At 41.7% G+C, this 26,138-nt stretch overlaps 1 protein-coding gene across 1 annotated transcript in view; it reads left to right on the top strand.

The window, feature by feature from the left end:
- Positions 1 to 26,138, top strand: part of LIX1 (limb and CNS expressed 1) — a 65,582-nt gene that overhangs the window by 18,782 nt on the left and 20,662 nt on the right. The window contains exon 2 of the mRNA XM_061637837.1: positions 6,281 to 6,444. Coding sequence (XP_061493821.1) covers positions 6,281 to 6,444 — 164 coding nt within the window. The remainder of the gene's footprint in view (positions 1 to 6,280; positions 6,445 to 26,138) is intronic.

Here is a 26,138-nt window from a genome sequence, read left to right as displayed (position 1 = left end):
CCGGAAGGCTGCAATTCTAAACACACTTACTAAGCTCCATAGAAAATAGTACTTACTTCTGAGTAGAAATTTATTTATTTATTTATTACATTTGTTTACTGCCCCATAGCTGAAGCTCTCTGGGAGGTTTACAACAATTGAAAACATTAAAAACAAATATACACATTTAAAAACACATTTTTAAAAAGCAATTTAAAAATGATATGGTTTGGTTTATGCTGTTGGTAAAGCTTGACTAGGGATCCTCAGCAAAGATAGCCATATCCAAGCAGGATTCGGAACCCCCTGCCTGGAATGCCCTGCCCCTACCTTTTAACATGGCTGCTCCAAACTTCTTTACAGATTTGACCCTTCACTTCAGAAGGAGGTTTGAGAAATGAGTAAGAGTAAGAAGATTCTCTACCTTTTTCTGTCTACCCTGTGGACTGCTATAAACTCACTTTGACAGCCAACCCAACTCCAGTGAGTATTAATTGACAGAGAGAAAACACACATTGTTTGGTCTACCTTCACAGACAGCAGCTTGGGAACAACAACAATTGCAGCCATGCTTCCCAGTATGTGAATTCTCTTTTACCGCTATTGAGCAAAAAACAAACCATCATCAGTAGGTTTAAGAGGGTTGAGCTGAGAACATGAAACCACTGTTGTTGCTTCTATGGATGTAAATGAGTGAGGTTAAAAATAAATGAAATTCAAATAGAAAAAAGAAAAGAAAAGGCAATGATGATTTCCTAAATGCAATGCTAAACCAACCACAATAAAATTCCTATGAGTAAGGCAGAAAACTCAGCATCTCACAAACAGTCAGGATTCATAACCAAAACCAAAACTAAAAAATTGTGGCAGCCAGTCAGCCAAGGTCACAGAAATCCCCATGCAACACAACCTGACTCGGGGGCTGTACTTAATGCAGCATGCTGTGGCATAATTGCTGACATGAGTGAGACCCTATCAGTACATAATACCTCTGTTCTGAAATCTGCACTGGTTGCTGATTTGCTACCGGGTCAAGTTCAAGGTGTGCTTTCTGTGTTATGGGTGCCACATAGTACTTGTTCTGCTCTTGTAAGAAATCAGACCTTTAGTGTGGCAGCACCTACACTTTGGTACTCCCTGCCTATTGACATCAGGCAGACATCTTCATTGTACTCTTTTCAGCACCTGCTAAAAACATTTTTGTTTAGGCAAGCCTACCCAAGCAGGTACAACATATTGTGTTTTTTATCTGTTTTTAACTCATTGTTGGTTTTATTATTTTGAGTGTTTTTAAATACCTGTCTGTTTTTGCCAATAATTTTATTGTTTTAATTCCTTCTATAAATGGCTTTGAGGTGTTTTACAATAAAGTGGTATATAAATGTTGTAAATAAAATACATAAATATATTTTGGAGTCACTGTGGCCGTTTAGTCTCTTTCCACTTTTAGGAACAAAGGAATCTGCCTTATACCGATTCAGGCTATTTACTATCTAGCTCAGTATAGATGACATGGACTAGCATTGGCTCTCCAGGATTCCAGGCAATAGTCTTTTCCAGAAATATTGGAAGTATTAGTTTCCTACATAATAAAAGCAGTGATACTTATGTAAGCCTTGCCTAATTGCTTTAAAAATAGGATTGGAGGAGGAAAGATTTACAACACAAACACAATCCTTAGCTATGTTCATTCAAAAGTCCCATTAATTTACAGCACAATCCTAACCATGTCTACTCAAAAGTAAGACCTACTGAATTCAGTGCAGTTTACTCTGGATTTGTGGGATTAGCATTGCAGCTTCACTCCCAGAAAAGAAGTATTGGATTAAAACTTCATATTGGGAAGGTTTTCAACAGACTGCCCTCTTCAACAGCCCAGGAAAATTTAAACTTGTTTGACTTCTGCACACAAGAAAACAACTTTTGGTACTGCTGAAAGCTATATCTTCCTTCAATTTATGAGATTGTCAGATAACAACAGTTTCTACCTTTGCTATAGGGTCTAGGTACTGCCTGGGGGCCAATAAATCCCCTGTCAATCACAACCCTGAACTTCATTTATTGGCTACAAACCTGAAAGGGCGGGGTTAGATCAACCAGCTAAGAGATCATTTCACAGAAGGCTGATGTTTTGATGTATATCTCAGGAGCCAGACCACCTAGAAACTTTTATTTAAAAAATGAAAGCCGAGAGTCCGGAGATTAAGGTGATCCACCCGGAGAGGACCTCAAAAATCTGGAGTCTCTGGGCAAAAACTGGAGACCTGGCAACCTTAATTATACCTAGCGTTGCTTGGGAATTCTAAGAAACCCAAAAAATCAGTGGAATTTTGAAATCCGTGGTTAAAATAAGTGCAGTTTTGAAAGGTTCAGATTGCCATCTTGTTTCAAAATGGTGAAACAGTTGAGGTTTACCATAAATTTAAAAAGAAAAACCTAAATATAATTTTTCCCTTAATGGCTTTTAAATGGAATTGTTATGGGACCTGTGTGTATATATGTGTGCCCAGATTAGGGGAAGAGGAGTGATGAATGCAAATCTGGTTACAGAGGTGTTTTAACAGACCAGATATGAAAATCTAGGCCAGTTTGTGTTTTGTTTTGATCACATGTAATTCTGATATTATCAGAAGGCAAAGGTGGGAGGGGAAAAAAGAAAGATCAGGGGCCTTTGGTGAATGTAAAAGCAACAGGTCACCAGTCATACTTCCAACTACTAGATTGCTTTGATGTCTTTCAGAGATCAACAGCAAGTAGCATAGCACATTAAATGAGCATTTAATAAATTTTGCTGGTCTCAAGAGAGGAATACAACTTTAGTTTAGAAAAACAATTCATTTCTTTGTGGTGTGGGTTTTCACCTTTGATTAGTTTGTGTCAAAGCTTAATTCTACCGTTACAGATTGAGTTAACCATCTGTTTTCTATTTTAGTTTTGGTTTAATTGGGGAAAGGGGGCTCCATGCCCTTCCCAAAAGAAAGTCAAACCAGGTTTTATTATTCCTATTATTTTACAGAGCCATTATATTTTCCACTTAGATCATCCACTGAAATCACTGAATGAGAGACCAACCCAACATTAATGTTCTATGATTCTTGTATAAAGTAGCTTCTTGCTATAGCTGAACTATAAAAATTGCATTTCTAGAGTGCCAACATTGGATGGATGTACAGTACTAGCAATGTGCACTCTCTGAAAAAGAGAATAAGAATGTTAAGAATTATTGGCTTTCAACAACATTTGGGAATTTAGTTCTCCAACAGTGGTTTTACATGTTACATTTTTCATCAACATGCAACCCACTGTTTGAGGTTGCCCTCTTTCTTCACATCAGCCATTTGCCAGAGGCAAGCTCTCTCATCTTCAATGCCTCTAACAAAGAGGCTTTTCACAGGTGTGAGATGCAAAACACACTGTACTTTGGGTGGCTTTTTGGATCAGGTGGTTACAGTGTGACATAGGGTGTTAATTTTCTTTTTCATAAACAATGTTTTTATTTCATTTGGCCTCTTTTATCTTCCAAACAATTTGATTTGCTCAGCTTGTGAGCCCCTTGGGAACAGAACTATTGAAAACTGCTGTAAACCATTCTGTGACCATGGGGGGAAGTGGGTTATCAAATAAATGAAAAATAAAATGGACTGCCTTCAAGTCGATTCCCACTTATGGGCGACCCTATGAATAGGGTTTTCATGGTGAGCGGTATTCATGTTGGCAAGTAAAAAGTTCCTAAGAGTATTTTTCCATGGCAGAGTTACAAGGCCAAGTAGCTCACAAGGCTGGAGTGGACGTGCACTCCTCAAGGACACGTTGCCAGGACAACCAGCTGTCTTATCAGTATATAGCTGGAAACTCAAACTGGCAGGGTGTGGGGGTCGAGGAGTTTGTATAGAGAGAGCTTGTGATATATTGTCAGTAAAGTAACTCTTAAAACTTATTGCTTGTCCGGCTCATTGCTTCAACCGGCATCTAGCCTGTCACTATACTGTTCTGCATCCGGGGCATCTGCTTGCGCCAGATACAACATCCAACAATTCAGAGGGGGTTTACCATTGCCTCCCTCTGAGGCTAAGAGGCAGTGACTGGCCCAAGCTCACCCAGTGAGCTTCATGGCTGTGTGGGGATTCAAACCCTGGTCTCCCAGGTCACAGTCCAGCACCTTAACCACTACACCACACTGGCTCTCATCAAATAAATACATACATACATATTTTTAAATATTAATGTATCTTTATCTCAGTGTAAATCTACAGAGCCTCGATAATGCACAGCATTTCTTTCTCAACGTAGCACAAAGCTGGTACACCATGCACTGTAAAAATCCATCTGGTTGCAGCCTTCTCTGTGACTGGGAAAAGCAAAATGTGAAAGATAAACAATGTAGGCAATACTCTGCGTTCAACAGGAATTAGTTCTGAGTAGGCATGAGTAGGATTGTGCTGGAAAACTAATTCTCTGAGCCCATACAGGTGACCCAATTGCCCCAGAGTGAGCTCTGTCAACCTGGGAAACCTGGGTAGTCTGCATTAACTGCCAAGCAATGAAGAAATTTGTACCATACCAGTTGCTGGCTGCTGTTGTGTTCAGAGATGTAGTCATCCAAGGTCGTGGGGGGGGGACATAGACCCCTTACTTTTTGGGGAGCAGGGTCCCTATATCTCCTATAACTTGTATGCCCTCTAACCCAATCAGCATGAAAGGGGACCATATAAGCCACTGGGAAGAGTCTTCTGGAAGCTATCATTGACTTGTTCTTGCTGAACCTCAAAAAGACATACCCTTGTCCTGCATTCATCACTGAACAGAACTCTAAACACAGTATGAGACTGAGAGCTCATTGGATTGTATAAGTTTAGAAGGTTGTATAATCTTAGAAGGGGGCATGGCATGACTACCATGAAGGGACCCTGCACTTCTGAATTTGCCACTACAGTACTGGTTGTGTTAAGGGGTGTGTTATCTTTTAAACCTTGTGTATTACGTGTTGACTACTCAATTCAGGATCCACACATGTGTTAGGAAGTAAAGCCCCTCTTAAGTTATTTCTCCCCCCCCCAATGATTATAAATCACATGAGGGGGAGAGTGGGGTTTCATCCATTGGTTCCACTCCACTATCACATCCTCATTTCTCTCCCTCCCATTGATCATGTGTTGGGAGCATGTCTGCAACAGGGAGCCTTGATGGTGTAAGGTTCCAGATCATGGGGAGAGCCTACACATATCTATCATGTGTACCCATTGAAGAAATGTTCCTAATGCATGGATGGCATGAGGATAGGGCCAGGTCAGCATGGGTGAGGTCAGCGATTGAGTCCACATTCTCCAACTCATGCTGTTGTAATTGTGGGATTCTTTAAAAAGAAATGCCTTAAAAGAGCTTAACTGTGTGTTGTTTCAAAGGGTTATTACAGGGCCGGTGCCAGGCATGCCTGGGCCCTTGGGCACCAGCCTGCCCTGGGCCCACAGCGCTGGAGCACAACCCCTCCATAGAGGCTGCGTGGGGCTAATAAACCTGCCCGTACATCTCACCTACCTCTGTCGCTCCTGTAAACAATGGGCATACTGTGCATGCGTGCATGCCTGCCATCAACCAAGATGGCTGTGGGGGCATCAACCCCTTAGGGAAGCCTCTGCCTCCATCTTGGTTGATGGTAGTCATGCATGCGCAGCGCGCATGTCATTTACAGGAGTGATAGAGTAGGTGGGGCATGCATGGCCCACACTATCTGTTGGGGGGGAGGTGCCTGGGAGCTCCCTCTCCATGATCACTGGCAGAGTCTAAGAAGGCACCCCTCAGGGTCCCCTCTGGGCTGCAGGGGTCCTTGGCTGGAACCTGGCCACTCCCTGGCACCTGCCCTGGTTATTTACAGATCCTAGGCAGATCTCTATGTACAAGACTGCAGCAGGAGTTTTTCTCTTTTAACACTGAGAGGGCAGGAGCTGTATTTAAGAATGGAATGCATTGTTAGCTCATTAAGCCTGCAGTAAGCACAAATAGGGTGCCTGTATCCAGTCTCAGTCAACTAAAATCGAAGCACTCTGACCTTTTCAGTTTGTTGATGAGATCATCAGACTTCAGGCTTCGGGAAACTATGAATTTATTGTACATCCAAACTTCCTTTTCAGTCTGCGCCTTCCTTTCAAATATTTGTCACCTAAGTCAACATCAATGTAAAGTTATAAAAGTTACCCATCAGTGTTTTAATGCAGGTTTCTAGTTTTATCTATATGCAAGTATAGATACAGTATATAGAACCATGGATTGTGACTAACGTATTATCATTTTTATGTCTTGGTAGTGAATGTTGTGGCAATGCTTCAGGAATTCTGGGAGAGCAAACAGAAACAGAAAGGTGTGTTTTCGAGTGAAGGCACAGTTGTATATGAGTCACTCAACTCACCAGGGCCTCCATTTGTGAGTTATGTTACACTGCCTGGAGGGAGCTGCTTTGGTAACTTTCAGGTAAGAATATATTATGAAGCATTTTAATGAGAAAGGATTACGCTGCAATAAATTCCAACATGACATGCTATTCATGGCTGTCCATCCCTCTATCATAATAATAGAACTCTGGATCACCCAATGAAGCTGGCTGGGAATAGGATGACAGACAGACTAAAGGGACCTGTTCCACACATAAAAACTGTATAGAAGTCATTTGGGGACATTTTTAAATTGGCAATAATGTTAAAGAAATATGGGAATTATACAGAAAGATGTGACATGTGACGCCCTTCCCTGGCTCTCCCTGTCAGGTTCCTACCTGCTCGTGGTTACTGCCTGTCTCTAGGTACCACCAGGGACTCCACCAGTCCGGACTGTCCTTTCTTATGGTTCCTCTCCCCGCTCTAGCACAGATCTCAACAGATCCCCCTGCTAGGCAGCACCACCAGTCACGTCCTATAACCAGTAGTCCCAGAGACTCTGCCTGAGTCTCTCTATCTGGTTACCTCTGTGACTGAGTGCTAAAGCTGTCCCAATCCCTTTGATCTACTCAGACTGCTTATAATTCTGGTTTGCTCTGAATACTTGTGGTGTTATATTCTTCCCTTCACCCACTGCCACCATTTGTCACTCTTCAGCCTTGGTTATTTACCTCACCCTCCCTTCTGGTCTGTGAAACCCCAGCCAAGGATCAGGCCTCTGGTAAACCAAATTAAGTATTTATTAAATAACACAGATAACAAGATTAACAAGATTTCTTCATAAGGCACATAAGCATATGGTTTTATCTAATAGTAATCCGAACTCCACCCCCCTCCTTCTCCACACTCTCCTGACAAAACAACTCTCAAAACCCACCAAAACAACCCACTCTCTTTCATCACATCACCTCACATCCACCCAGATTTACCTGACGTCCTTTCATTTATACTGTCAGCCATTTTAAACACTCAGCCAATCATCCAGCATTCTACTGCCCATTCACTCCCCCTCCTCTTTCACTCCACTTACCATGTATCTTCTAAACAAACAGCACTTACCCTATTTACACTAATACAGGATCATCACATTCCCCCCCCCTTAAAACAACGGCAGAGTATTATTCCTATTCCAGGATTTATACGTCGCGTTAACAATATAACAAGTCTCTATGGGGAAAATGTCTTTCTTTGTTCCTCCCTCCGTCTGGTCACGTCACTGCAGTCCCAGCCACTTGCCTGGAAAGTCCATCGGCCAGTACATTGTCCTTGCCTTTTATGAACTGGAAGTCCACTTGATAGTCCTGTAGGGCCCAGGACACTGCAGCATAGTGTTATGGTTTTTCATAGTCTGCAACCATAACAAGGCCCGATGATCCGTTGTTACCGTGAATCTTCGTCCCCACACGTATGGGCGCAACTTGTTCAGTCCCCACACGACCGCTAGGCACTCCTTTTGGACCGACGAATAGTTTTTCTCCCTCGGTGTCAGCTTGCGACTCAGATACGCCACTGGATGTCTGGTGCCTTCTCTCTCCTGCAGCAAGACGACTCCCAGCGCGACGTCCGACGCATCTGTAGCCACAATGAATGGTTTCTCATAGTCTGGTGCTATTAATATGGGTCCTTGGCACAAGGCTTGCTTCAGCAGATCAAAAGCCTTCTGACATTCATCCGTCCATACCACATGCTCAGAACACTTCTTCTTTGTTAATTCATGCAAGGGGGTTGCTATTTCCCCAAAATTTCTCACAAACTTCCTATAAAAACCAGCCACACCTAGAAATGCCCTTACTTGTTTTTTGGTTAAGGGGATAGGCCACGCTTGTATTGCCTCCACCTTGTTCCATAAGGGGGTGATTTTCCCACTCCCCACCTTATGTCCTAAATAGGTTACTTCCTTTAGCCCAAACTGGCATTTCTTAGCTTTTATTGTGAGGCCTGCTTTTCTTAAGGCCTCCAATACCGTTGTCAGGTGTTGGACATGCTCAGGCACCGATTTGCTAAAAATGGCCACGTCATCGATATAGGCCACTGCAAAATCTGACATGCCTCGCAACACAGTATTGATTAGCGTCTGAAATGAACTTGGTGAATTCCTTAGTCCCATGGGTAAGGTCACAAAGTCATATAACCCATCTGGTGTACTGAAGGCAGTTTTGGCTCTGGATTGCTCGTCTAGTTCCATTTGCCAAAATCCTTTACAGAGGTCTAACGTAGAGATAATGGTTGCTGCCCCCAATAACTCTAACATTGCATCTACCCTGGGCATAGGATACGCATCTGGGACCGTGATTTTATTGATTAGCCGATAATCAATGCAAAACCTTGTCGTTCCATCTTTTTTCGGAACCAGGACAATACTTGAGGCCCAGGGACTGATGGATTCCCTGATCACTCCTAATTCCAGCATATCTTCCACCTCCTTTTTGATCTCACTCAAAACTTTCCCATTCACACGGTATGGCATAGATCTGATTGGGGCATGATCTCCAGTATTAATGGAATGTTTGGCTATACTGGTTCGGCCAGGTTTATTGCTGAAGAGATTCCCATAGTTTTTCAAAACTCTCAGAATCTCTTCCTTTACTTCCTCCTTCACCTCCTCTGACCATTCCACTTGATCTACCCCTCCTTTGTCTTTGCTTTCCTGTACCAAATCTGGAAGTTCAGGCCCACTTCCCTCAGGGAATAAGGTAACCTGCAACACCTTTGCATCCCTGGTATGGTAAGGCTTTAACATATTTACATGAACCACTTTGCTTTTGTTTAATTGGTCTGTGGTGATTACATACGTCACTGTGTCAAGCCTTTCTCTGATGGTATATGGTCCTTCCCAGTTAGCCTATAATTTGTCATGTTTCCTGGGTATGAACGCCATAACCATATCTCCCACATCATACACACGTTCCCTGGCTGTTCTGTCATACCAGTAACGTTGCTTCTCCTGTGCTTGACTCAAATTCTTTTTCACCACCTCCATCATTGATGTTAATTTATTGCGGAATTCCAATACAAAATCTACTACAGATGTTTTGTACTCTCCCAGGGTTCCTTCCCATGAATTTTTTAATAGTTCCAAAGGTCCCCTCACTTTTCTAGTGAACATGAGTTCAAAGGGTGAGAAGCCTGTTGACTCTTGAGGGACTTCTCTGTATGCAAATAAGAAGCATCCCAAACGTTCATCCCAGTCTTGTGGGTGATCTTGTACATAGCTTCTGATCATGCCCTTCAAAACGCCATTGAATCTCTCTGTTAACCCATTAGTGGCGGGATGGTAAGTAGTGGTCTTTAGGTGTTTTAGACCACAACATTTCCACATACATTGCATCACTTCTCCCATGAATACACTGCCTTGATCCGTCAGCATTTCATGAGGGAAACCCAGCCTCATAAAGATTTTTAATAAAGCCTCTGCCACCACAGGGGCTTCTTCAGATCTTAGTGCTTCTGCGTCTGGGTACCTGGTGGCAAAATCCACCACCACCACTAGATATTTCTTGCCATGCCTTGTGGGTTTGGAAAAAGGGCCCACCAAATCTATTCCCACTCTATAAAAGGGTTGTCCAATTATAGGAAGGGGCTTTAAGGGTGCCTTAGTCTTTACTCCACTTTTTCCCACCTTTTGGCAGATACCACAAGATAGACAATGTTGTTTTACATCTTTGGAGATGTTTGGCCAATAATAGTGTGCAGCCAATCTCCTCTTGGTCTTTTTTATTCCCAGATGTCCTGCACATGGGACATTGTGGGCTACCTCTAGCAATCTGGTTCTGTATTTGCTAGGTACTATCAATTGCTTCACTGGTTCACATTCATCCTTTCTCTCAGCAGGCATCCACAGTCTATATAAAATCCCATTCTCACACACAACTTGATTCCTCAGTTTGTCAGTGAAAGGAATCTGTTGGGTCAGCGCTTGTTCCTTTATTTGATTCAAACTGGTATCCTTATTCAGTTCTTCTCTGAAATGCTCTGTCTCTTCCCCAGAGACCAGTTGATACAGTTTGTCTCCTTCAGCAGGCCTGCCAAGGGTTGCTATGGGGACCTGAGGCTTGGAAACAGATTCCACCCTGTTTCCTTCAACCCCCCTTAACATGGCTTCTTTTTCTCTGCCAAGTTGCTGTCTGGTCACCACATATATTTTCCCTTGGGCTCCCATAACATCTCTTCCCAATATCACTGGTTCTTGTTGTTGGGCATTAATGCCTACTTTATATCTGCCCTCTCGGCCTCTCCACGCCATTTTCACCAGGGCCACAGGCAAGCTTTCTGGTTGACCCCTCACTCCTTGGATATTCACCGTTTCCTGAGGTAATATTACCTCAGATTTTATTAAATCTGGCCTCAGTAACGTCTGAGCGGCACCAGTGTCAAGCAATGCCCAATAATTTGCCCCTTGTACACTCACTTCCTCTCTCAGACTTGAATCAAGGTCTGTTACTTCTGTCCAGTTTATCTGGCAGAACTGAACCTTTTTCGCTGTTTCTAAAGCCTTGGGCTCTGTTTTCACTGCCCTTGTCTGAGCAGGATTACTAATGGGGTTGGCAACCTCACATTGAAAACGTAGGTGCCCCGGTCTACCACATTTGTAGCATAATTTCTCCTCTGTTTTAGGGTACACAGATCCACTCTGGGGTGTCCTGTGCCCTTCAGATTTTATTGGAGGACTCACTCGCTGTGGTACCACATCCCTTCTGCCAGCACTATATGGTCTGGATTTAAACTCTCTTGATGTTTTCCCCACCCAGCCAGTTCTATTGGAGGCGAAGTGATCCGCCATCTCGGCGGCCTCCTGCACCGATGTAGGGGAACGGTCTTTGACCAGGAGCCTTATTTCTGGTGGTAACTGATGGTATAATTGATCCAGTATCATGAAGCTTTTCACCTCTTCCACTGACTGAGCTTTGGCACTACTCATCCACTTTCCAAATATATCCATCAATTTTGCTCCCAGTTCCACAAAAGACCTCCCTGCTTGGATCTGACAGTTTCTGAAAAGCTTTCTAAAATAGTCAGGTCCCAGTCTGAACCTTTTGTATACTGCCTCTTTAAACTCAGCATAGGTGACGGGCTTGTCTGAGGGGAAATATTGGTATACCTCAGCCAATTCCCCTTTGATCAGGTTTGATAAATACTGCATGTATTTATCTTCAGGTAGTCCCCACAACTGAGCTGCCTTTTCAAAGGTTGTGAGATAAATTTGAGGATCTTGACCAGGCTCATAGACAGCAAAGTCCTTTGGAGTAATTTTTATTTTTGCTCCATCTCTGTCTTTCCTTGTCTCATCAGAATGAAACTTCTCTCTTTCAAATTTTAACTTTTCTGCCTGTAATTCCGCATCCACTCTCACTCTCTCAAATTCCAACTCCCTCTGTTTTTCCTTCTCTGCACCTTCCATCCTCAATCTCTCAGCTTCCAACTCCCTCTGCTTGTCTTTTTCCTCAGCCTCCCGTCTTAACTTCTCTCTCAAGTACTCTATATAAGCGGGATTGCTTAAATATCCTTCTGGGGTCTCTTCCCTGACAGGTTGTTTTTGCTGGGCAGTTGCAAATCCTATAAGTGCTACCCTCAATTCATCTACCCCTTTACCCTCGTGAGGTAAATTGAATGTTATGCACTTCTCCACCAGCTCCTCTCTTTTCATTTTCATATATTCAGCCATGGTGTTTGAGTTCACTCACTCTTTGCCACACACTCTTTGCCAGTCACTCTCACAAGTAATCTTGTTTTGTTATTTCTGTTTGCCACACCACTGGTAGGGATTCTCTAGTATTCGTATCTCACTGCTACAGCCAACACCTGTGACGTATTCTCCTTTGTCACCACGTGTCTTTGGGACTCTCTTTGGTTCGTATCCCACCGCTACTGCCACCACCTGTGATGCCCTTCCCTGGCTCTCCCTGTCAGGTTCCTACCTGCGCGTGGTTACTGCCTGTCCCTAGGCACCACCAGGGACTCCACCAGTCCGGACTGTCCTTTTATATGGTTTCTCTTCCCGCTCTAGCACAGATCTCAACAGATCCCCCTGCTAGGCAGCACCACCAGTCACGTCCTATGACCAGTAGTCCCAGAGACTCTGCCTGAGTCTCCCTCAATTAGGTTACCTCTGTGACTGCATGCTTAAGCTGTCCCAATCCCTTTGATCTACTCAGACTGCTTATAATTCTGGTTTGCTCTGAATACTTGTGGTGTTATATTCTTCCCTTCACCCGCTGCCACCATTTGTCACTCTTCAGCCTTGGTTATTTACCTCACCCTCCCTTCTGGTCTGTGAAACCCCAGCCAAGGATCAGGCCTCTGGTAAACCAAATTAAGTATTTATTAAATAACACAGATAACAAGATTTCTTCATAAGGCACATAAGCATATGGTTTTATCTAATAGTAATCCGAACTCCACCCCCCTCCTTCTCCACACTCTCCTGACAAAACAACTCTCAAAACCCACCAAAACAACCCACTCTCTTTCATCACATCACCTCACATCCACCCAGATTTACCTGACATCCTTTCATTTATACTGTCAGCCATTTTAAACACTCAGCCAATCATCCAGCATTCTACTGCCCATTCACTCCCCCTCCTCTTTCACTCCACTTACCATGTATCTTCTAAACAAACAGCACTTACCCTATTTACACTAATACAGGATCATCACAACCTGTTCGTCATTCCACACATAAAAACTGTATAGAAGTCATTTGGGAACATTTTAAAATTGGCAATAATGTTAAAGAAATATGGGAATTATACAGAAAGATTAGGCATCTGGAAGCCAGTTTTGCAATATATAAAAAGAGAACTTGGGATATCTGGGATTGATATCATATCATTGCAATATAAGTAAATGTAAGAAAGGATAAAATATTATTTCTTTTTGTTGTCTATGTAGCATTCTTTTATAATGTCTTTGTACAGAGGCATTTTGAATTAGATTTCATTTTATGTACACCGCCCAGAGAGCCCTTGGGCTTAGGGCGGTATATAAATTAAATTAAATAAATAAATAAAAATAAATAAGGAGTTCACTTTGGAATGTACGTCTGTATATGGTAATTTAATTTAAGTTCATAGCTTTTTTGAGATGCTACTCACTGGGAGTACCAGCACCTCTTTTTTGGCTAACCTTGGCAAACATCAGGTGCTAGCACTCACCAGCACCTCCTCTTTTTTTTACCAAAAAAACACTATTTATTTATGTATTTATTTATTATTACATTTATACCCCACCTTTCACAGTGTGTACACCAACATCTATGCATAACAGGTCAGTGCCTCAAGATGTGGTGGTATCCAGTGTCTTAGATGGCTTTCTAAAAACAGTTAGACACATTCATACTTCTAGCAGCAGCTAAATGGACTCTATGCTCGGACCTAGTATATCAAATGCAGTAGACAACCAACAAGAGGTGACCCTTGTGTGCCTGCCAAAAATATCTGGTTGACCATTGTTAATGCCACACCTGTTCCCATGTTCTGATCCACGTGGGCTCTTCATATGGTTATTTATTTCTTTAATTTATTATGTCAGTGTATGTCGCCTAGAGTGACCGTTAATTCGGCCAGATAGGCGACTCATAAATAAAATTTTATTATTATTATTATATCATTTTGTATTTCTAGAAATCTTAACGCTGTTTACATCCCAACAAAAATCGATATATAAAATACATGAATTCCACATTCAATACAGCTGGTAATAATAATTTTTCCACATTTTAAATAACATAATTTAGCAATAAATCTCTAAACAATGTACATAAGTATATAAATAAAAAAAATTAAAAAGTGAATCATATATAAAACAAAACTACATCAAAATACAGCAACATGATATGTAAGCATCACATTTTCAAAAGAGGCTCTAGACACTGGGCAGTGATATTTCTGGGAATTAATGTATAGCCATGGTCCCTGCGAAGGCCTTCATGGCACTCCCAGGGGCCCCAAACTCTGAGCTTTCATTAAAAAATAAGTCTCTAGGCCTGCTAGCAAGAAAGTTATGAAGCAAAATGTGCTGATTCCCTTCTAAGTGACTTCTGCAAATCAGCCTGCCTGACTGCTCATGCCTGTCAGTGATTTTAGCCAAAATGAATAGGGCTGGGCAAAAAGCAATATCCTAAAGAGCTGGGATCCTAAAGAGCTGCTGTCCTTCCTCCCCCCCACACACACACTTTAATGCACTTCTGTCTTATTTTCTAGTAGCCCTTGGAATCTCCATAGTTTGCTCTTCCTTTTTACCTGGCAACCAGGATGCATATTTCCTGTGGTATGTTCATGTGGGAACTGGTACTCCCTTGAAGTTATATTCTGCAAATACCACTACACAATAAGTGTGGGTGGATGTTAAAGAATCCCCTTCCCAAATGGCAAATGCAAAATGTGAAAACTTAGCAAAGAGGCATAGGCATGTCTTCTGTAGGAGCTGATGTCTAGGCACTCATTAAGAATTCCCGATACAGTCAACTTACAGTACAATGGTATACATGTCTACTTCAGAACTAAGTCTCTTTGTCTTTAATGGGACAGGTAAATTGCCAGGTAAGTGGGTACCAATGGTAGCCTAGTCTTTGGTTGAGGATTGGCTTTGGGGAAACAGGATTCTTGTGCTTTTAACAGCTATGCTTCCATAATCAGGACCAATAAGACACAGCTGACTTCCCATGGTAAACATGAGGTTGTTGGCGGGGGAGGAGAAGCACCAATAACTGCACTCTCTCTAATTTTGTGTTATGCCATGTTGTGTTATACCACACACCCTATGGCAGCTATTTTGTGTTGTTTTTTTAAAATTATTAATTAATAATTAATAAAATGTTAACAACCATTAAAAATACATCCTTAAAGACAATTTAAAACAACTTACAATCACAAAAATCACAATTTAAAGCAACTTACAATCACAAAAATCACAATTTAAAACAACTTACAATCACAAAAATAGGGTGGGTTCTAAAAATATACATCTCAGGTGTCAAAGGCCAGGATAACGAGGTGTGTTTTCAGCACAAATCAACAACTGTGCAGTGAAGTTGCCAGATGCACCTCTGTGGGGACAGAGTTTCACAACTTAGGAACTGCCACAGAGAATGCCCTCTCCTGGCACCCCCCGATCTTTTGAGGATGGTGGAACTACCAAGAGGGCCCCTTCTGCTGATATTAATAATAATAATAATAATAATAATAAATAAATAAAATTTTATTTGTTAGTCGCCCATCTGTCTGACTTAACAGACACTCTGGGCGACTTACACAATATAAAATACAATTTAAAACATATTCATACAACAGTCACCATATTAAACAACAATACATCTAAACCACCCGTTAGTAATACAACATAATAGCCTAACCCACCCCAGAAATCCCATAGGCCTGCCTGAATAACACCTGAGAAAATTTGTAGGGAAGGACACGGTCTTTCAGATGGTTTAAAACAGGGTTATATGACATCTAAATGGAACCCCAGCCAGTAATCTGGCCATTGCATTTTGGACCAGTTGAAGTTTCCAAGTCATCTTCAAGGGCAGCCCCACATCGAGCACATTGCAATCATTTAATTTGGAAGTTACCAGAGCATGGAGTACAGTGGCCAAGTCATTTCTGTCCAAAAGGGGCCAGAGCTGGAAAAAGACACTCCTAGCCACCAAGGCCACCTGAACCTCCAGTGACAGTGTTGAATCCAGGAGCACCCTGAAGCTACATATCTGCTCCTTCCAGGGGAGTACAACTCCATTCAAAACAGGCCATCTCCTCACCCCCTGGATGTGAGATCTGGGAACACATAACACCTCTGTCCTTTCAGGATTCAGCTTCTATTTATTGGCCCACATCCAGCCCATCACCGCCTTCAGGCATCAGTCTAATACTCAACTGCCTCTCAATTCAGATGGAACAGAGACATAGAGCTGGGTGTCACCTGCATACTGATGACACTTCACTCCAGATCTCCTGGCAATAGCTCCCAGTAGCATCATGTAGATGTTAGATAGCACAGGGGACAAGATAGAACCCTATTGAATACCACAAGACAGCTCCCATGGTGCCAAACAGTAGCCTCCCATATGCCACCCCCATGACAACCATTTTGTGATTGGCCCCCTCAGCACTCTCTTGAAATTCAAAATGTGCCAGTTGCACAACTCCCCAATCTCCAAGTGGTGAGATTTCCAGGGATCCCTGTGCTCGCCCAAGGTTTGGTTTCCTTGGGAAGAAGGTCAGCGGAGACTGCAGTGTCTTTATGAAATATGGTTTATTTATTTACACACATTCCAACCTGAGCTTAGGATGGAGGGGTTCAAGGCATCAGCAATCCAATATCCAGCTTTCCATCAGGGTTACAGCAGGCACCCCAACGCCATGGTGCAGAGAGCCAGTCTCTCTACCCGCCACCACCACTCCCCATATGCTCAGAGGCACATGTTACCAAATTCTTCCAAGCTACACAGGAAGTGGATTGGACTGTGACAACCCAAATTGTGTTTGCATTTTGACAAATCTGTAGGGCAGTAACAATATCTCAGAGAGGAGGTCAGGTCTCCTGCTCCTCTGGTGCATTCGCTATAGCTGCCCAATTTCCCTGCTTTTAAAAGTTTGATAGAAATATCTGTGGGCTATAGAAGCGCAAGGTTTTTTGCCTATTAGTGAATATTTTGGAGCATACATTTTGATTAATTTGTTTGTTTCCCTACGTTGCCGTTACTCAATCTTCTTTGCTTACAAAGATGACAATAAAAGTTAGAATGATAATTTAAATAGTTCCGGGTATGATCAAGTATATGCATGGAACATGTATATATCCATTTAGATCTTACTGCTATAAAGAATGGAAAGAGGCCATTTTTTTCAAGAGTTAAAGGTAGTTTGAAAGAGGAACTGCTGCTCATGATATCTACATGCCTCCCACTTTCTCCTCTGGTATTAATTAAAAGACCTGCAATCAGGGAAGGGTGAATTTGTCAAATTTTGTTTCTCATTTTTCCTGTCCTGAGTTTGATTCTTCACATTTCTATATCAGTTTGCAATTTAAAAAGAAAATCCTCATGAAAATTCATATGCATTTTAGTACAAATTTTGTCTAACATACACGGTTATATACATCTTGTCTAATATACACAATTTTGCAAACCAATGTCCCCTAAAATAATGTATTTTTGTGTCTTATTTTCACTAATATATGCATTTTATGGACACCATCCAGTTTATAGATTTCTGTACACATTACTTGGCTGGGGAATTACTTTGAAAAATGTGGACAACTGTAAATTTTAAAGGATGGCTGTGTTTTGGTTCTCATATTGTTTTGGAAAGTGTGGATTAGATAAGTTTGCCGTTAAATGAGAACTGAACTGTATTTCTCTCCTATCCCTACCTGCAACCCTCTAACCTACTTAATTGTATCTCTGGAGGGGCTACAAAGCCACATGCATCCATCTTTCCACTTCACCCCCAATCTTCATGCATTGAGTCAGAAGATCTGAAGGGAGATCTTAAGCACAATTGGCTGATGCGGTTACAGTCCTGCGCACGATCAGGGTTCCTGACCATGGGGAGGACCATGTTCATCTGAACATACTACCAAGTCCCCTCAGGCCGGAGGAGACAGAGTGGTCTGCATGACCCTGTCCTGCCCAGAGTCTGAGAGACGAGACGGAGATGAGACTGGAATTAATTCTTTTTTTATTAGAGTAACGGTTACATCGAAAGCAGTGCTCTTCATAGACCTCTCTATGCTGACTCACTACTATCCCTAACTAGACTACCTAAGCATCCTCTGCAGCATGTAGAGTAAGTTGACTCAGCACCCCAATCAGGGGGGCGCCGCCTTAAATAGGAAAGGTCTTTACCCATAATCTCTGACTCCTTCAAAGTTCCACCTTCTGACCAACCTGCTTCTTGTGGCATCTTGTGCCGGGCAAGGGGGGGTGAGCCTCTGCCTGCTCATCTGACAGGGCAGGCTCGGTAGGTGCCAGCTCGACTTCAGGGGGTGGGGAAGCATTTGAAGTGCCAGGCAGGGAGTCCTGGGGGTGTGGAGTTGGCGCATGCGCAGGGTCATCCCCCAACGGCTTTGTTGGGGCACTTGTAGGTGGAGCGAGCTCTGCGTTGTCCGGAGGACTGTCCATGGGAACTGGCAGGCTGTCGACTTCACCCCCTCCCTCAATGCCCTCGAAAACCTCATCCACCTCTGGCTCCTCTCCCTGATCTATCTGGGGAGGCTGGGGCTAGGCCGACTCCTTTCCCTGCTCCACCTGGGGGACTTGGGGCTCAACAGGCCCCTCCAGAAATACAATTAAGGGACACCAATAAGGCATTTTTAAATAGGTGCATCAGTGGGGCAAGACAAATGAGTGTACACCATGGAAAATGATGCCTCTCTCAAAACATTTTCCAGCTCTTTTAAAAATTATTATCTGTGTCCAGCCTGAATTATCATGTTATATTGGGAGCAGTAGCAATCAGTCCTCAACATTTTAAACTGTCTGTGCCTCTGTTGGTCTGCCTCCTTTCAATTTGTCTAGCAGTTTGTTATGATAGGACCTATGAAGCCACTGTCTGCACAGATATTACAGAAGGCCCATACTGTCTACTTCCAAACAGCTAGATTTCATTCTATAATAGTAATACAATGCTTTTGGAGTCTATGTCCCTTGGAGTTTTTCTCAGTTATAGATGTTTTGTATGTTGCATATATTATTTATTCACCTGGAATATTTATAAACCATTGAAAATTGCACATTACCTTAGTGGTGTACAATCACAATAAAATAAAACAGACAAAAAACATTTCTCCAAAGAGAAATATTCCTGCCCATGAGTCAACTGTTTCTTCTGGGAAAGGCTCTAGAAATAGGAGTGATTTTTGCCTCTGATGAAATGTGTACAGTAGCCTGTATAACTTCAATGGGCAGTATGTTCCACCTCCCATGTGTATAAGAATGTCTCAGAAGTGCAGTGAACAGCCTTGATTCAAACAGGATAGGATTTCTTGAACTTGCAAGATATTTTGAAATGCTTGTAGTGATACTGGGATGTCAAAGTTAGTTTCTCGTGCTTCACTTCTTAAAATATGATGTGAGGAAGACTTGTGGTTAAAAGCTCTGTGGTGAATTTGCTGTATGCTTTTTATAAAAGTTTGTTACTACCTTATATGCCATCATCACTGTATAATATTTCTCTTTGCTTTGCCAACACTTGCAAATGCATCAGTACTCAATCATTCCTATTAGTCCTGTCACATAAATGTCTCCCTTGTGCATTCCAAAAGAGCTGATAATGCAGTTTTAATGCTATTAGTGTACATGAACCATCCATTATGTTTAGCCTCAGTTATTAATACTTGTGCTTCATTACCAACATAGCTGTAGTTGTGGTAGTTGTCTGAGAGGCTACATAGGATAAATCCTATCTCCCCTTTGGATGGGCCTTTTGAAAGCTTCTGTAAATTGATCCCTCCAGGAAGAAAATCAAGAGGGAGCAGACAGGTCTAATTGCAAAGAGCAGTTTCCAAAGAGCAGGCAAACAAGCACTGGAAAGGTTTAATAGAGATCCCAAGGGAATGCCTGACAATACTTTAGTTTATAGGTATGCTTCCCATTTGCAAAATTCTAGGATGTCTAATGGCTTGGTTCTATAACATAAGCTACCTTATGGAAGTTCATGGAAGGAAAGTGTCCAATGCTCTTATCCTTATCTTTGCAACCATTTGCCCCTTCCCCCCCAAAAAAAGTATCTCTGAAGGCTCTCCTAAATAATATGGGTTGGGGCACAGGGAGCTGCTGGGGAAGAGGGGAATCAATTGTCCAAAAATGGGTGAATGCTGTTCGGAGGTGATGATTCTTCTTTACCCTGGCAGCTTCCCATGCACCATCCAACATTGTTCATGAGTGCCCCAACACTCCAGAAAAGCTTTGTAGGGTAGAGGAGGGAACAATAAACTTTCATTCCATGAATGTCTTTAAGTTAAATTATCTTAGTATCCAAACCAATTAGTTCAGGCACTGGAAAGTTCTTTTGCACAAGCTCTACTGAAATGGATAGAAGCAGTTCAAGAGTTCCTTTTCAGTGGAACTTGCACCAGAGAACGTTCCAGTTGGCTATGCCCTTCATCAGAGCACTATATTTTACTGTCAATAACTTGTGGGATTTTTAAAGTAAAAACAGCATCAGAACATCACAGTGCCTACAGCATGTTCTTACTGTTAATATATTTATCTATCCTCTCTTCTAAATCCTCTCATCCCCACATGCATCTAATAAAGGAAGGAGTATGGCATAAAACAAGTGAAAGAGAAAGAAAATAAATGATTTTGGAGAGCAGAGCATAGGGTATATAAAAAAAGGAAAATATAATTTGTGGAAAAGCATAGAATTTAGCACCGTAAAAATCCATGGCGAAGCATCACATATTCCTGTAACTTTCCAGAACGTCTCTTTTTTATATATTCTTGACTGGTTTCTCTTTGAAGCTGTATTGTATTATATAGCTGTGCCTTATGTAACACCCTTCGGGGGGGGGGAAGAGTCCACTAGGGACATTTAGTTGTCATGGCCAATTAATCTTAATCAAAAGAATTCTAAGCTTCAATTGATATCAACCTACAACCATATTTGACCAGTTCCTTAGCCTACCAATCATAAGTCCTATCTGGCTTTTTATAGAGAATAAAATACCTTTAAACTTATTTGTTGCCATTGTGTGTGTGTGTGTGTGTGTGTTTGTGTGTGTCTATGTTAGAGAAATATTATAGTAGTAGTGCCTTTGTTTTAAGATGGCTGAAAAACTTGATTCTTATTCTTGCTCAGTTGGCCCATTACACAGCTAGGATGTGTTTGTGATTAAATCTCAATGAGATTCAGCAATGAGTAATTTTAAACTTGCATAAATTTAAAGGATTTTTCATATGCAGATGAGCAGTAAGATTGAGTGCCTATTGTAAAAGGTTGAGAATAATGCAGTCTTTTGGCCTATGCTTAATGCCCATGAAGTATGTATCCATACATCCATATACGTTTTTCCTGATGCCATTTATATCAGGACCCAGCAACTATAGCCAATCAAGAAAGCAGTACTTTACTTTCCAGTTACTGTAAAAGAGGGCAATTTGAGGCCTATCTGATAGATTTCTGGCTCCCCTTTTGTTGAACTCTGATGTCAACCCACTCATAACTCTAGCAGATGTTTTTGCTTTTCTTACCAATAGGAATGTCACTGCCCAAGTATTTATTTAAATATAATCAAATAGGTTTAATACATCTTTAATTAACAACAAATGAATCCATATAACTTTTTAAATATATATATTTTTAGCATTTGGGGGATTAAGTAAGGAAAAAAAGTTTGAACCACAATTCAACCATTACTATCATAAAGATAAAGCCCCTTCACTTTGTCAGAGTTTGCAGGCACCTGTGTTGGATGTGAAAGAAACATATGCTTTAGGCTCAGTCTAGATATTGTGCCCCCTCTACCCACTGGAAAGCTGTTCCAGAGAGCTGCGTGCACCCCCTCCCCAGAACATTATGGGATGTGGCTTAACTTTGTGCCTGAATCCAACCTATAGTAAATGTTTGCTAGAGTCTCATAAATTCCATGTGCATGTTTTGCTAGGCACAACTTCCAAGGGCTTGTAGTGTATACATGCCACCTCACTTAGCATGATATATTTTTCATACTGAACATTTGTTTACTGGATAGCAAAATTTTGTGTATGTCACAAGTTATTGTCCATATTAAAGTAGGAATATAATTATTGAAGCATCTTTAAGCTTTATGATAATAAAAATGAAACATAGGCTTTGCCGAGACACTTAATCAACCTAAGATATAGGTATGCATTATGCATAGAATAAATTTGCAGATACTTATGGAGGCAAGATTGTGCCACCTGGCATACGTCTAATTACAGAATTACTCTAACAAATCAATCCTACCCCCATCAAGGGCTAGAGCAGAAGGGTGGGTTGACCATTGTATCCCAAACCCCGCTGTTCATGCTGGTCAAGGCAAGGGATGTTCTTTCTTTTATTTTTTACTGTGCCAGCTTCAGGCTGGCACAGGTTAGGGACCCAAGGATTGTACCTGTTGGGGAAACCGTGAATCCCCAGTGCCCCATCCTCAAACTGTTTTGGAGCTTTCTGCGGGAAGAACCAGCAGCAGTCACTTCCTGCCCTGTTGGGCAAGCAGGGGGACTTCTGCAGTGGCAAAATCCAGGAGAGAGTCACCTCCAACTTATCCTAACCCCAATCCTGCAGCACAGACCAGGGAGTTAAAATTGCACTGTTTATGGACTGGGACACATTTCACCTCCATTAAAACCCTTACACTGCAATTATGCATCTCTACTCAAAACAAGGTTCAACTGACTTCTATGGGACTTAGTGCCTGGTAAGGTGTTTAGGATTGCAGCCTTAAGCATTTTGGTTGTATCCAACAAAGTAGTCTCATTGGTGAAATGAGATTTTCTCTACCATTTCTCATGCCCCCCTCACCCACCATCTGCTCTGATTTTGATTTGATTTTGATTTTAATATTTCTACCCCGCCTTTCAGCCAAAAGGCCCTCAAGGCAGCTCACAAAAGAGCACAAATATAAAGATACATCAATAATACATCAGTAGAACATCGGTAATACATCAATAAAACAATACAATTTGCAAAAATTAAATAGTTAACCTTCATTAGATATTGATGGTGGAAATCATACAAATAGCACATGCTGACCTTAAAAAAGCAGCCTTGCGAGCATCTTTTTACAGTTTATGACTCAGCTCAACAGCAAGTCATCCTGAGCTTTTCTGCTGGTTCTGAAGAAAGCCTAATTGCTATGCCCTTCAAACATCCCCAGATTCTCAGGTTCCAGAATGGTAGCCATCTTAAGTTTGCTGCCTCTTGGGGAATCTGCCCACCCGCCCGGGGCACTCCTTTTCCTGTGGCCACCCTCCTCATCCCGGTGCCTCGCTCAGCATCAATGGCCGCATCTGCATCCTGCCGAGTTCACGGTCCAGGCTGAGACTGTAGCGTTCCTGGAAGGACTCGGTAAGGATGGGAGTCTGAGCCTCCATCAGAAGTCCTCCGCGTTGCTGCTGGTAGGGCATCCGGCAAACCCGGGAGCTGCTCCAGGGTGGTGGAGGAGGCGGCTCCTGGGGTGGTGGAGGCAGCGGCTTCTCGCCAGGACTCATGGCAAGAGAAGGTCGAGGAGGCATGATGTACTGCATGCATCTGTGCTGGCATATAGAGGCACAACTCAATCATCCCAGAGTGCAGGACCGCAATAATGGGCTCAAGTCAATTTATGAAACAAAGTTTTCAGGCCTTGCAATGCAGTCTTGGCACAGCCTGGAGGCCACCACTTATTGGCTTCAAACCTGGAACTCTCCAGAACAGAATAGGAGGCATGAGGGGAGAGGAGAGGGAGAGGAAGTCCTATTGCACACGTGGAGGTCCTTGGACTAACAGGACAACTTCATTTAATACAATCCTTTGTTTCTTAATGTATGATTCCTTGCTCATGTACAGTGTAATTTTTCAGTTCACTAATTTTACCTTTTGTACATCCTGGCAAAGTTAGCAGTATATGAAAGGTTCATACATCTAGCTGGGCATTATCACTACAACAGGATTTAAAAATAAATACACTGCTCACCTGAGAAATAAAGAGAACAGTGCAGTTATGGGATAATAGACACCTGTGTACCAAAACCAGACTGCAAATGTTCAAAGCTCACAAATCTTGAAAGGGATATTAATGGAGGTATTTCAATATAGATGGCAATTGCTGTAATTAGACATACATCAGGTATGCAACAGGAAAAGCTTATGTCTGTATCCTAGTTTCTTCTGTTTGTCTCAGCAATCCCCTAGGAATTTGTTTTAAGTATTGGGGAAGGGCTTGTTTTTCATTTTTGCTATTGCACAATGCAAGGATGTTATAATATTAATATTATCTGAGCTAACAAGTTGTTTTCCTTCTTCCTTCTCTCTCCTCTCAACACATCCCCCACACCTAACCTTTCAGCCTTATAAAGATTCATCCAAAACTGCAACAAAGAAATAGTATTCAAACTACATTTAAACTAGAAACTTTTAACTCCTTTTAAATAAAGTTCTATAAACCTCTGATATATATATTAGGGCTTCTAACATAGACTTCCATTATTTATTTCTACCCTGGCAAGAGCCTAATTTCATTACCCAAGTTTATTGTGATTTACAGAGATCTTTAATTTACTGGGCATGGAGAATCATCACCTAAAGTATATGAACATATGGTTTTCATCTCCTTCATTGTAGCCTTAGGTAACTTCCTGAAACCACTTCCTTGGCTATTACAAGGGTTGCAGTTGTCCCCCAAGTCTCTGCCTTCTGCTTACATCCAGTGATATTTTGCATTCCCCCATTAATCTCTAGATTCCATACTTCAACTGCTGCAATGATTAAAATATATTAGGATTTTAAATTACAGAACTCAGACCACATGGTTTTCAATTTTAGCAAAAAAAAAGCAGGGGTTGGAAATTATTTAATGACATTATCTGCCCAATTTTCCCATCTTTGGACTAGAGCCCCCTTTCAGTTAATCCAAATGTGTTCACAGTCTTCTAATTATGATGCACTTTGTTCTGGGTGGGTGAGAGAGATATGTGCTTTGTGAAGGACTTCATACGTGATAGTGGTTGTGTACAATTTCCATGCGGACTTTTTAAAAAAATATATGGATAACTGAACTTAAAACTGGGAAATGAGGAATTGAGAGAAACTGGAATTGAGAAATGAGTCCACCTCTAGCTATGTATGCCAATACTGTGAAGGGGAAAAAGTAGATTTGGAGCCAGAATGTGAAAGCCAGGTCAAAAGTCCTATTTTAGAACTGATTGTTATCAAAAATTGACTTTCCCTGTCAATCTAGTCTAGAAATCACAAGGGGTTTTGACTGGTTTTCTGTGAAGCAGTGGTACTCCAGCACAACTATAGCCACTTGTGTGAATTGCACCTGAGATGTGTGTATGGTCCTAATATCAGATTGGATAGGGGATTATTATAGGATAACACTTCTCCTTCACCCTTGAAGAAAAATACTTTGCACTAGGAGTGCTAGCACTTGAAGATTGCTTCAAGAGTCTAGAACAGTAGTTCCCAAACTTTTTTCCCCATGGACCACTTGAAAATTGCTGAGGATCTTGGCACACTATTTAATTATTGTTTGCTGCCTCTTGTAGCAATTGTGATGCACTGTACTAGATGCTGTATGATTTCTAATTGTATTTGTATTGCTTCTTTTATTTCTTATATTGTATTTTATTTCATTACAATTTTAATTCCATCAAATTCTAAAGAATTCAAACTGTAAGTGTTCTTCATACGCATGTCACGGACCACCTGAATGCAGCTCCGCAGTTTGGGAACCCCTGCTCTAGATGGCTGAGACTGGCACCATCATAAAAGAATATGAGAGAGAACCGTTTAGGGAGCATGAGAAGTGTCCGTTCTCTCTTTCCATGAAACTGCCTGAAAATCTATACAACTATAACCAAGCTCTCAGTTTATCTTACCTGTATTGTGTACGTTTCAAAATCAGAATGTTTATCAGAATGGATATTTAATATCAGAATAGAGATTTAATAGCAGCACAGAAAGAAACATTCTTTATGAGTAACGCTGAATGCAACCAAAAGGGTGATGGCATTAAGTCAAAAGGAGCCAGTGAGCTGGCTCCAAAGTCTTCAGCTTCTACAGA

Source organism: Rhineura floridana, chromosome 1 (genome assembly GCF_030035675.1).
Source record: "Rhineura floridana isolate rRhiFlo1 chromosome 1, rRhiFlo1.hap2, whole genome shotgun sequence".
NCBI classification, from domain to species: Eukaryota; Metazoa; Chordata; class Lepidosauria; order Squamata; family Rhineuridae; genus Rhineura; species Rhineura floridana.
The sequence above is the reverse complement of the archived record's forward strand: the minus strand, read 5'-3'. Positions and strand labels throughout refer to the sequence as shown.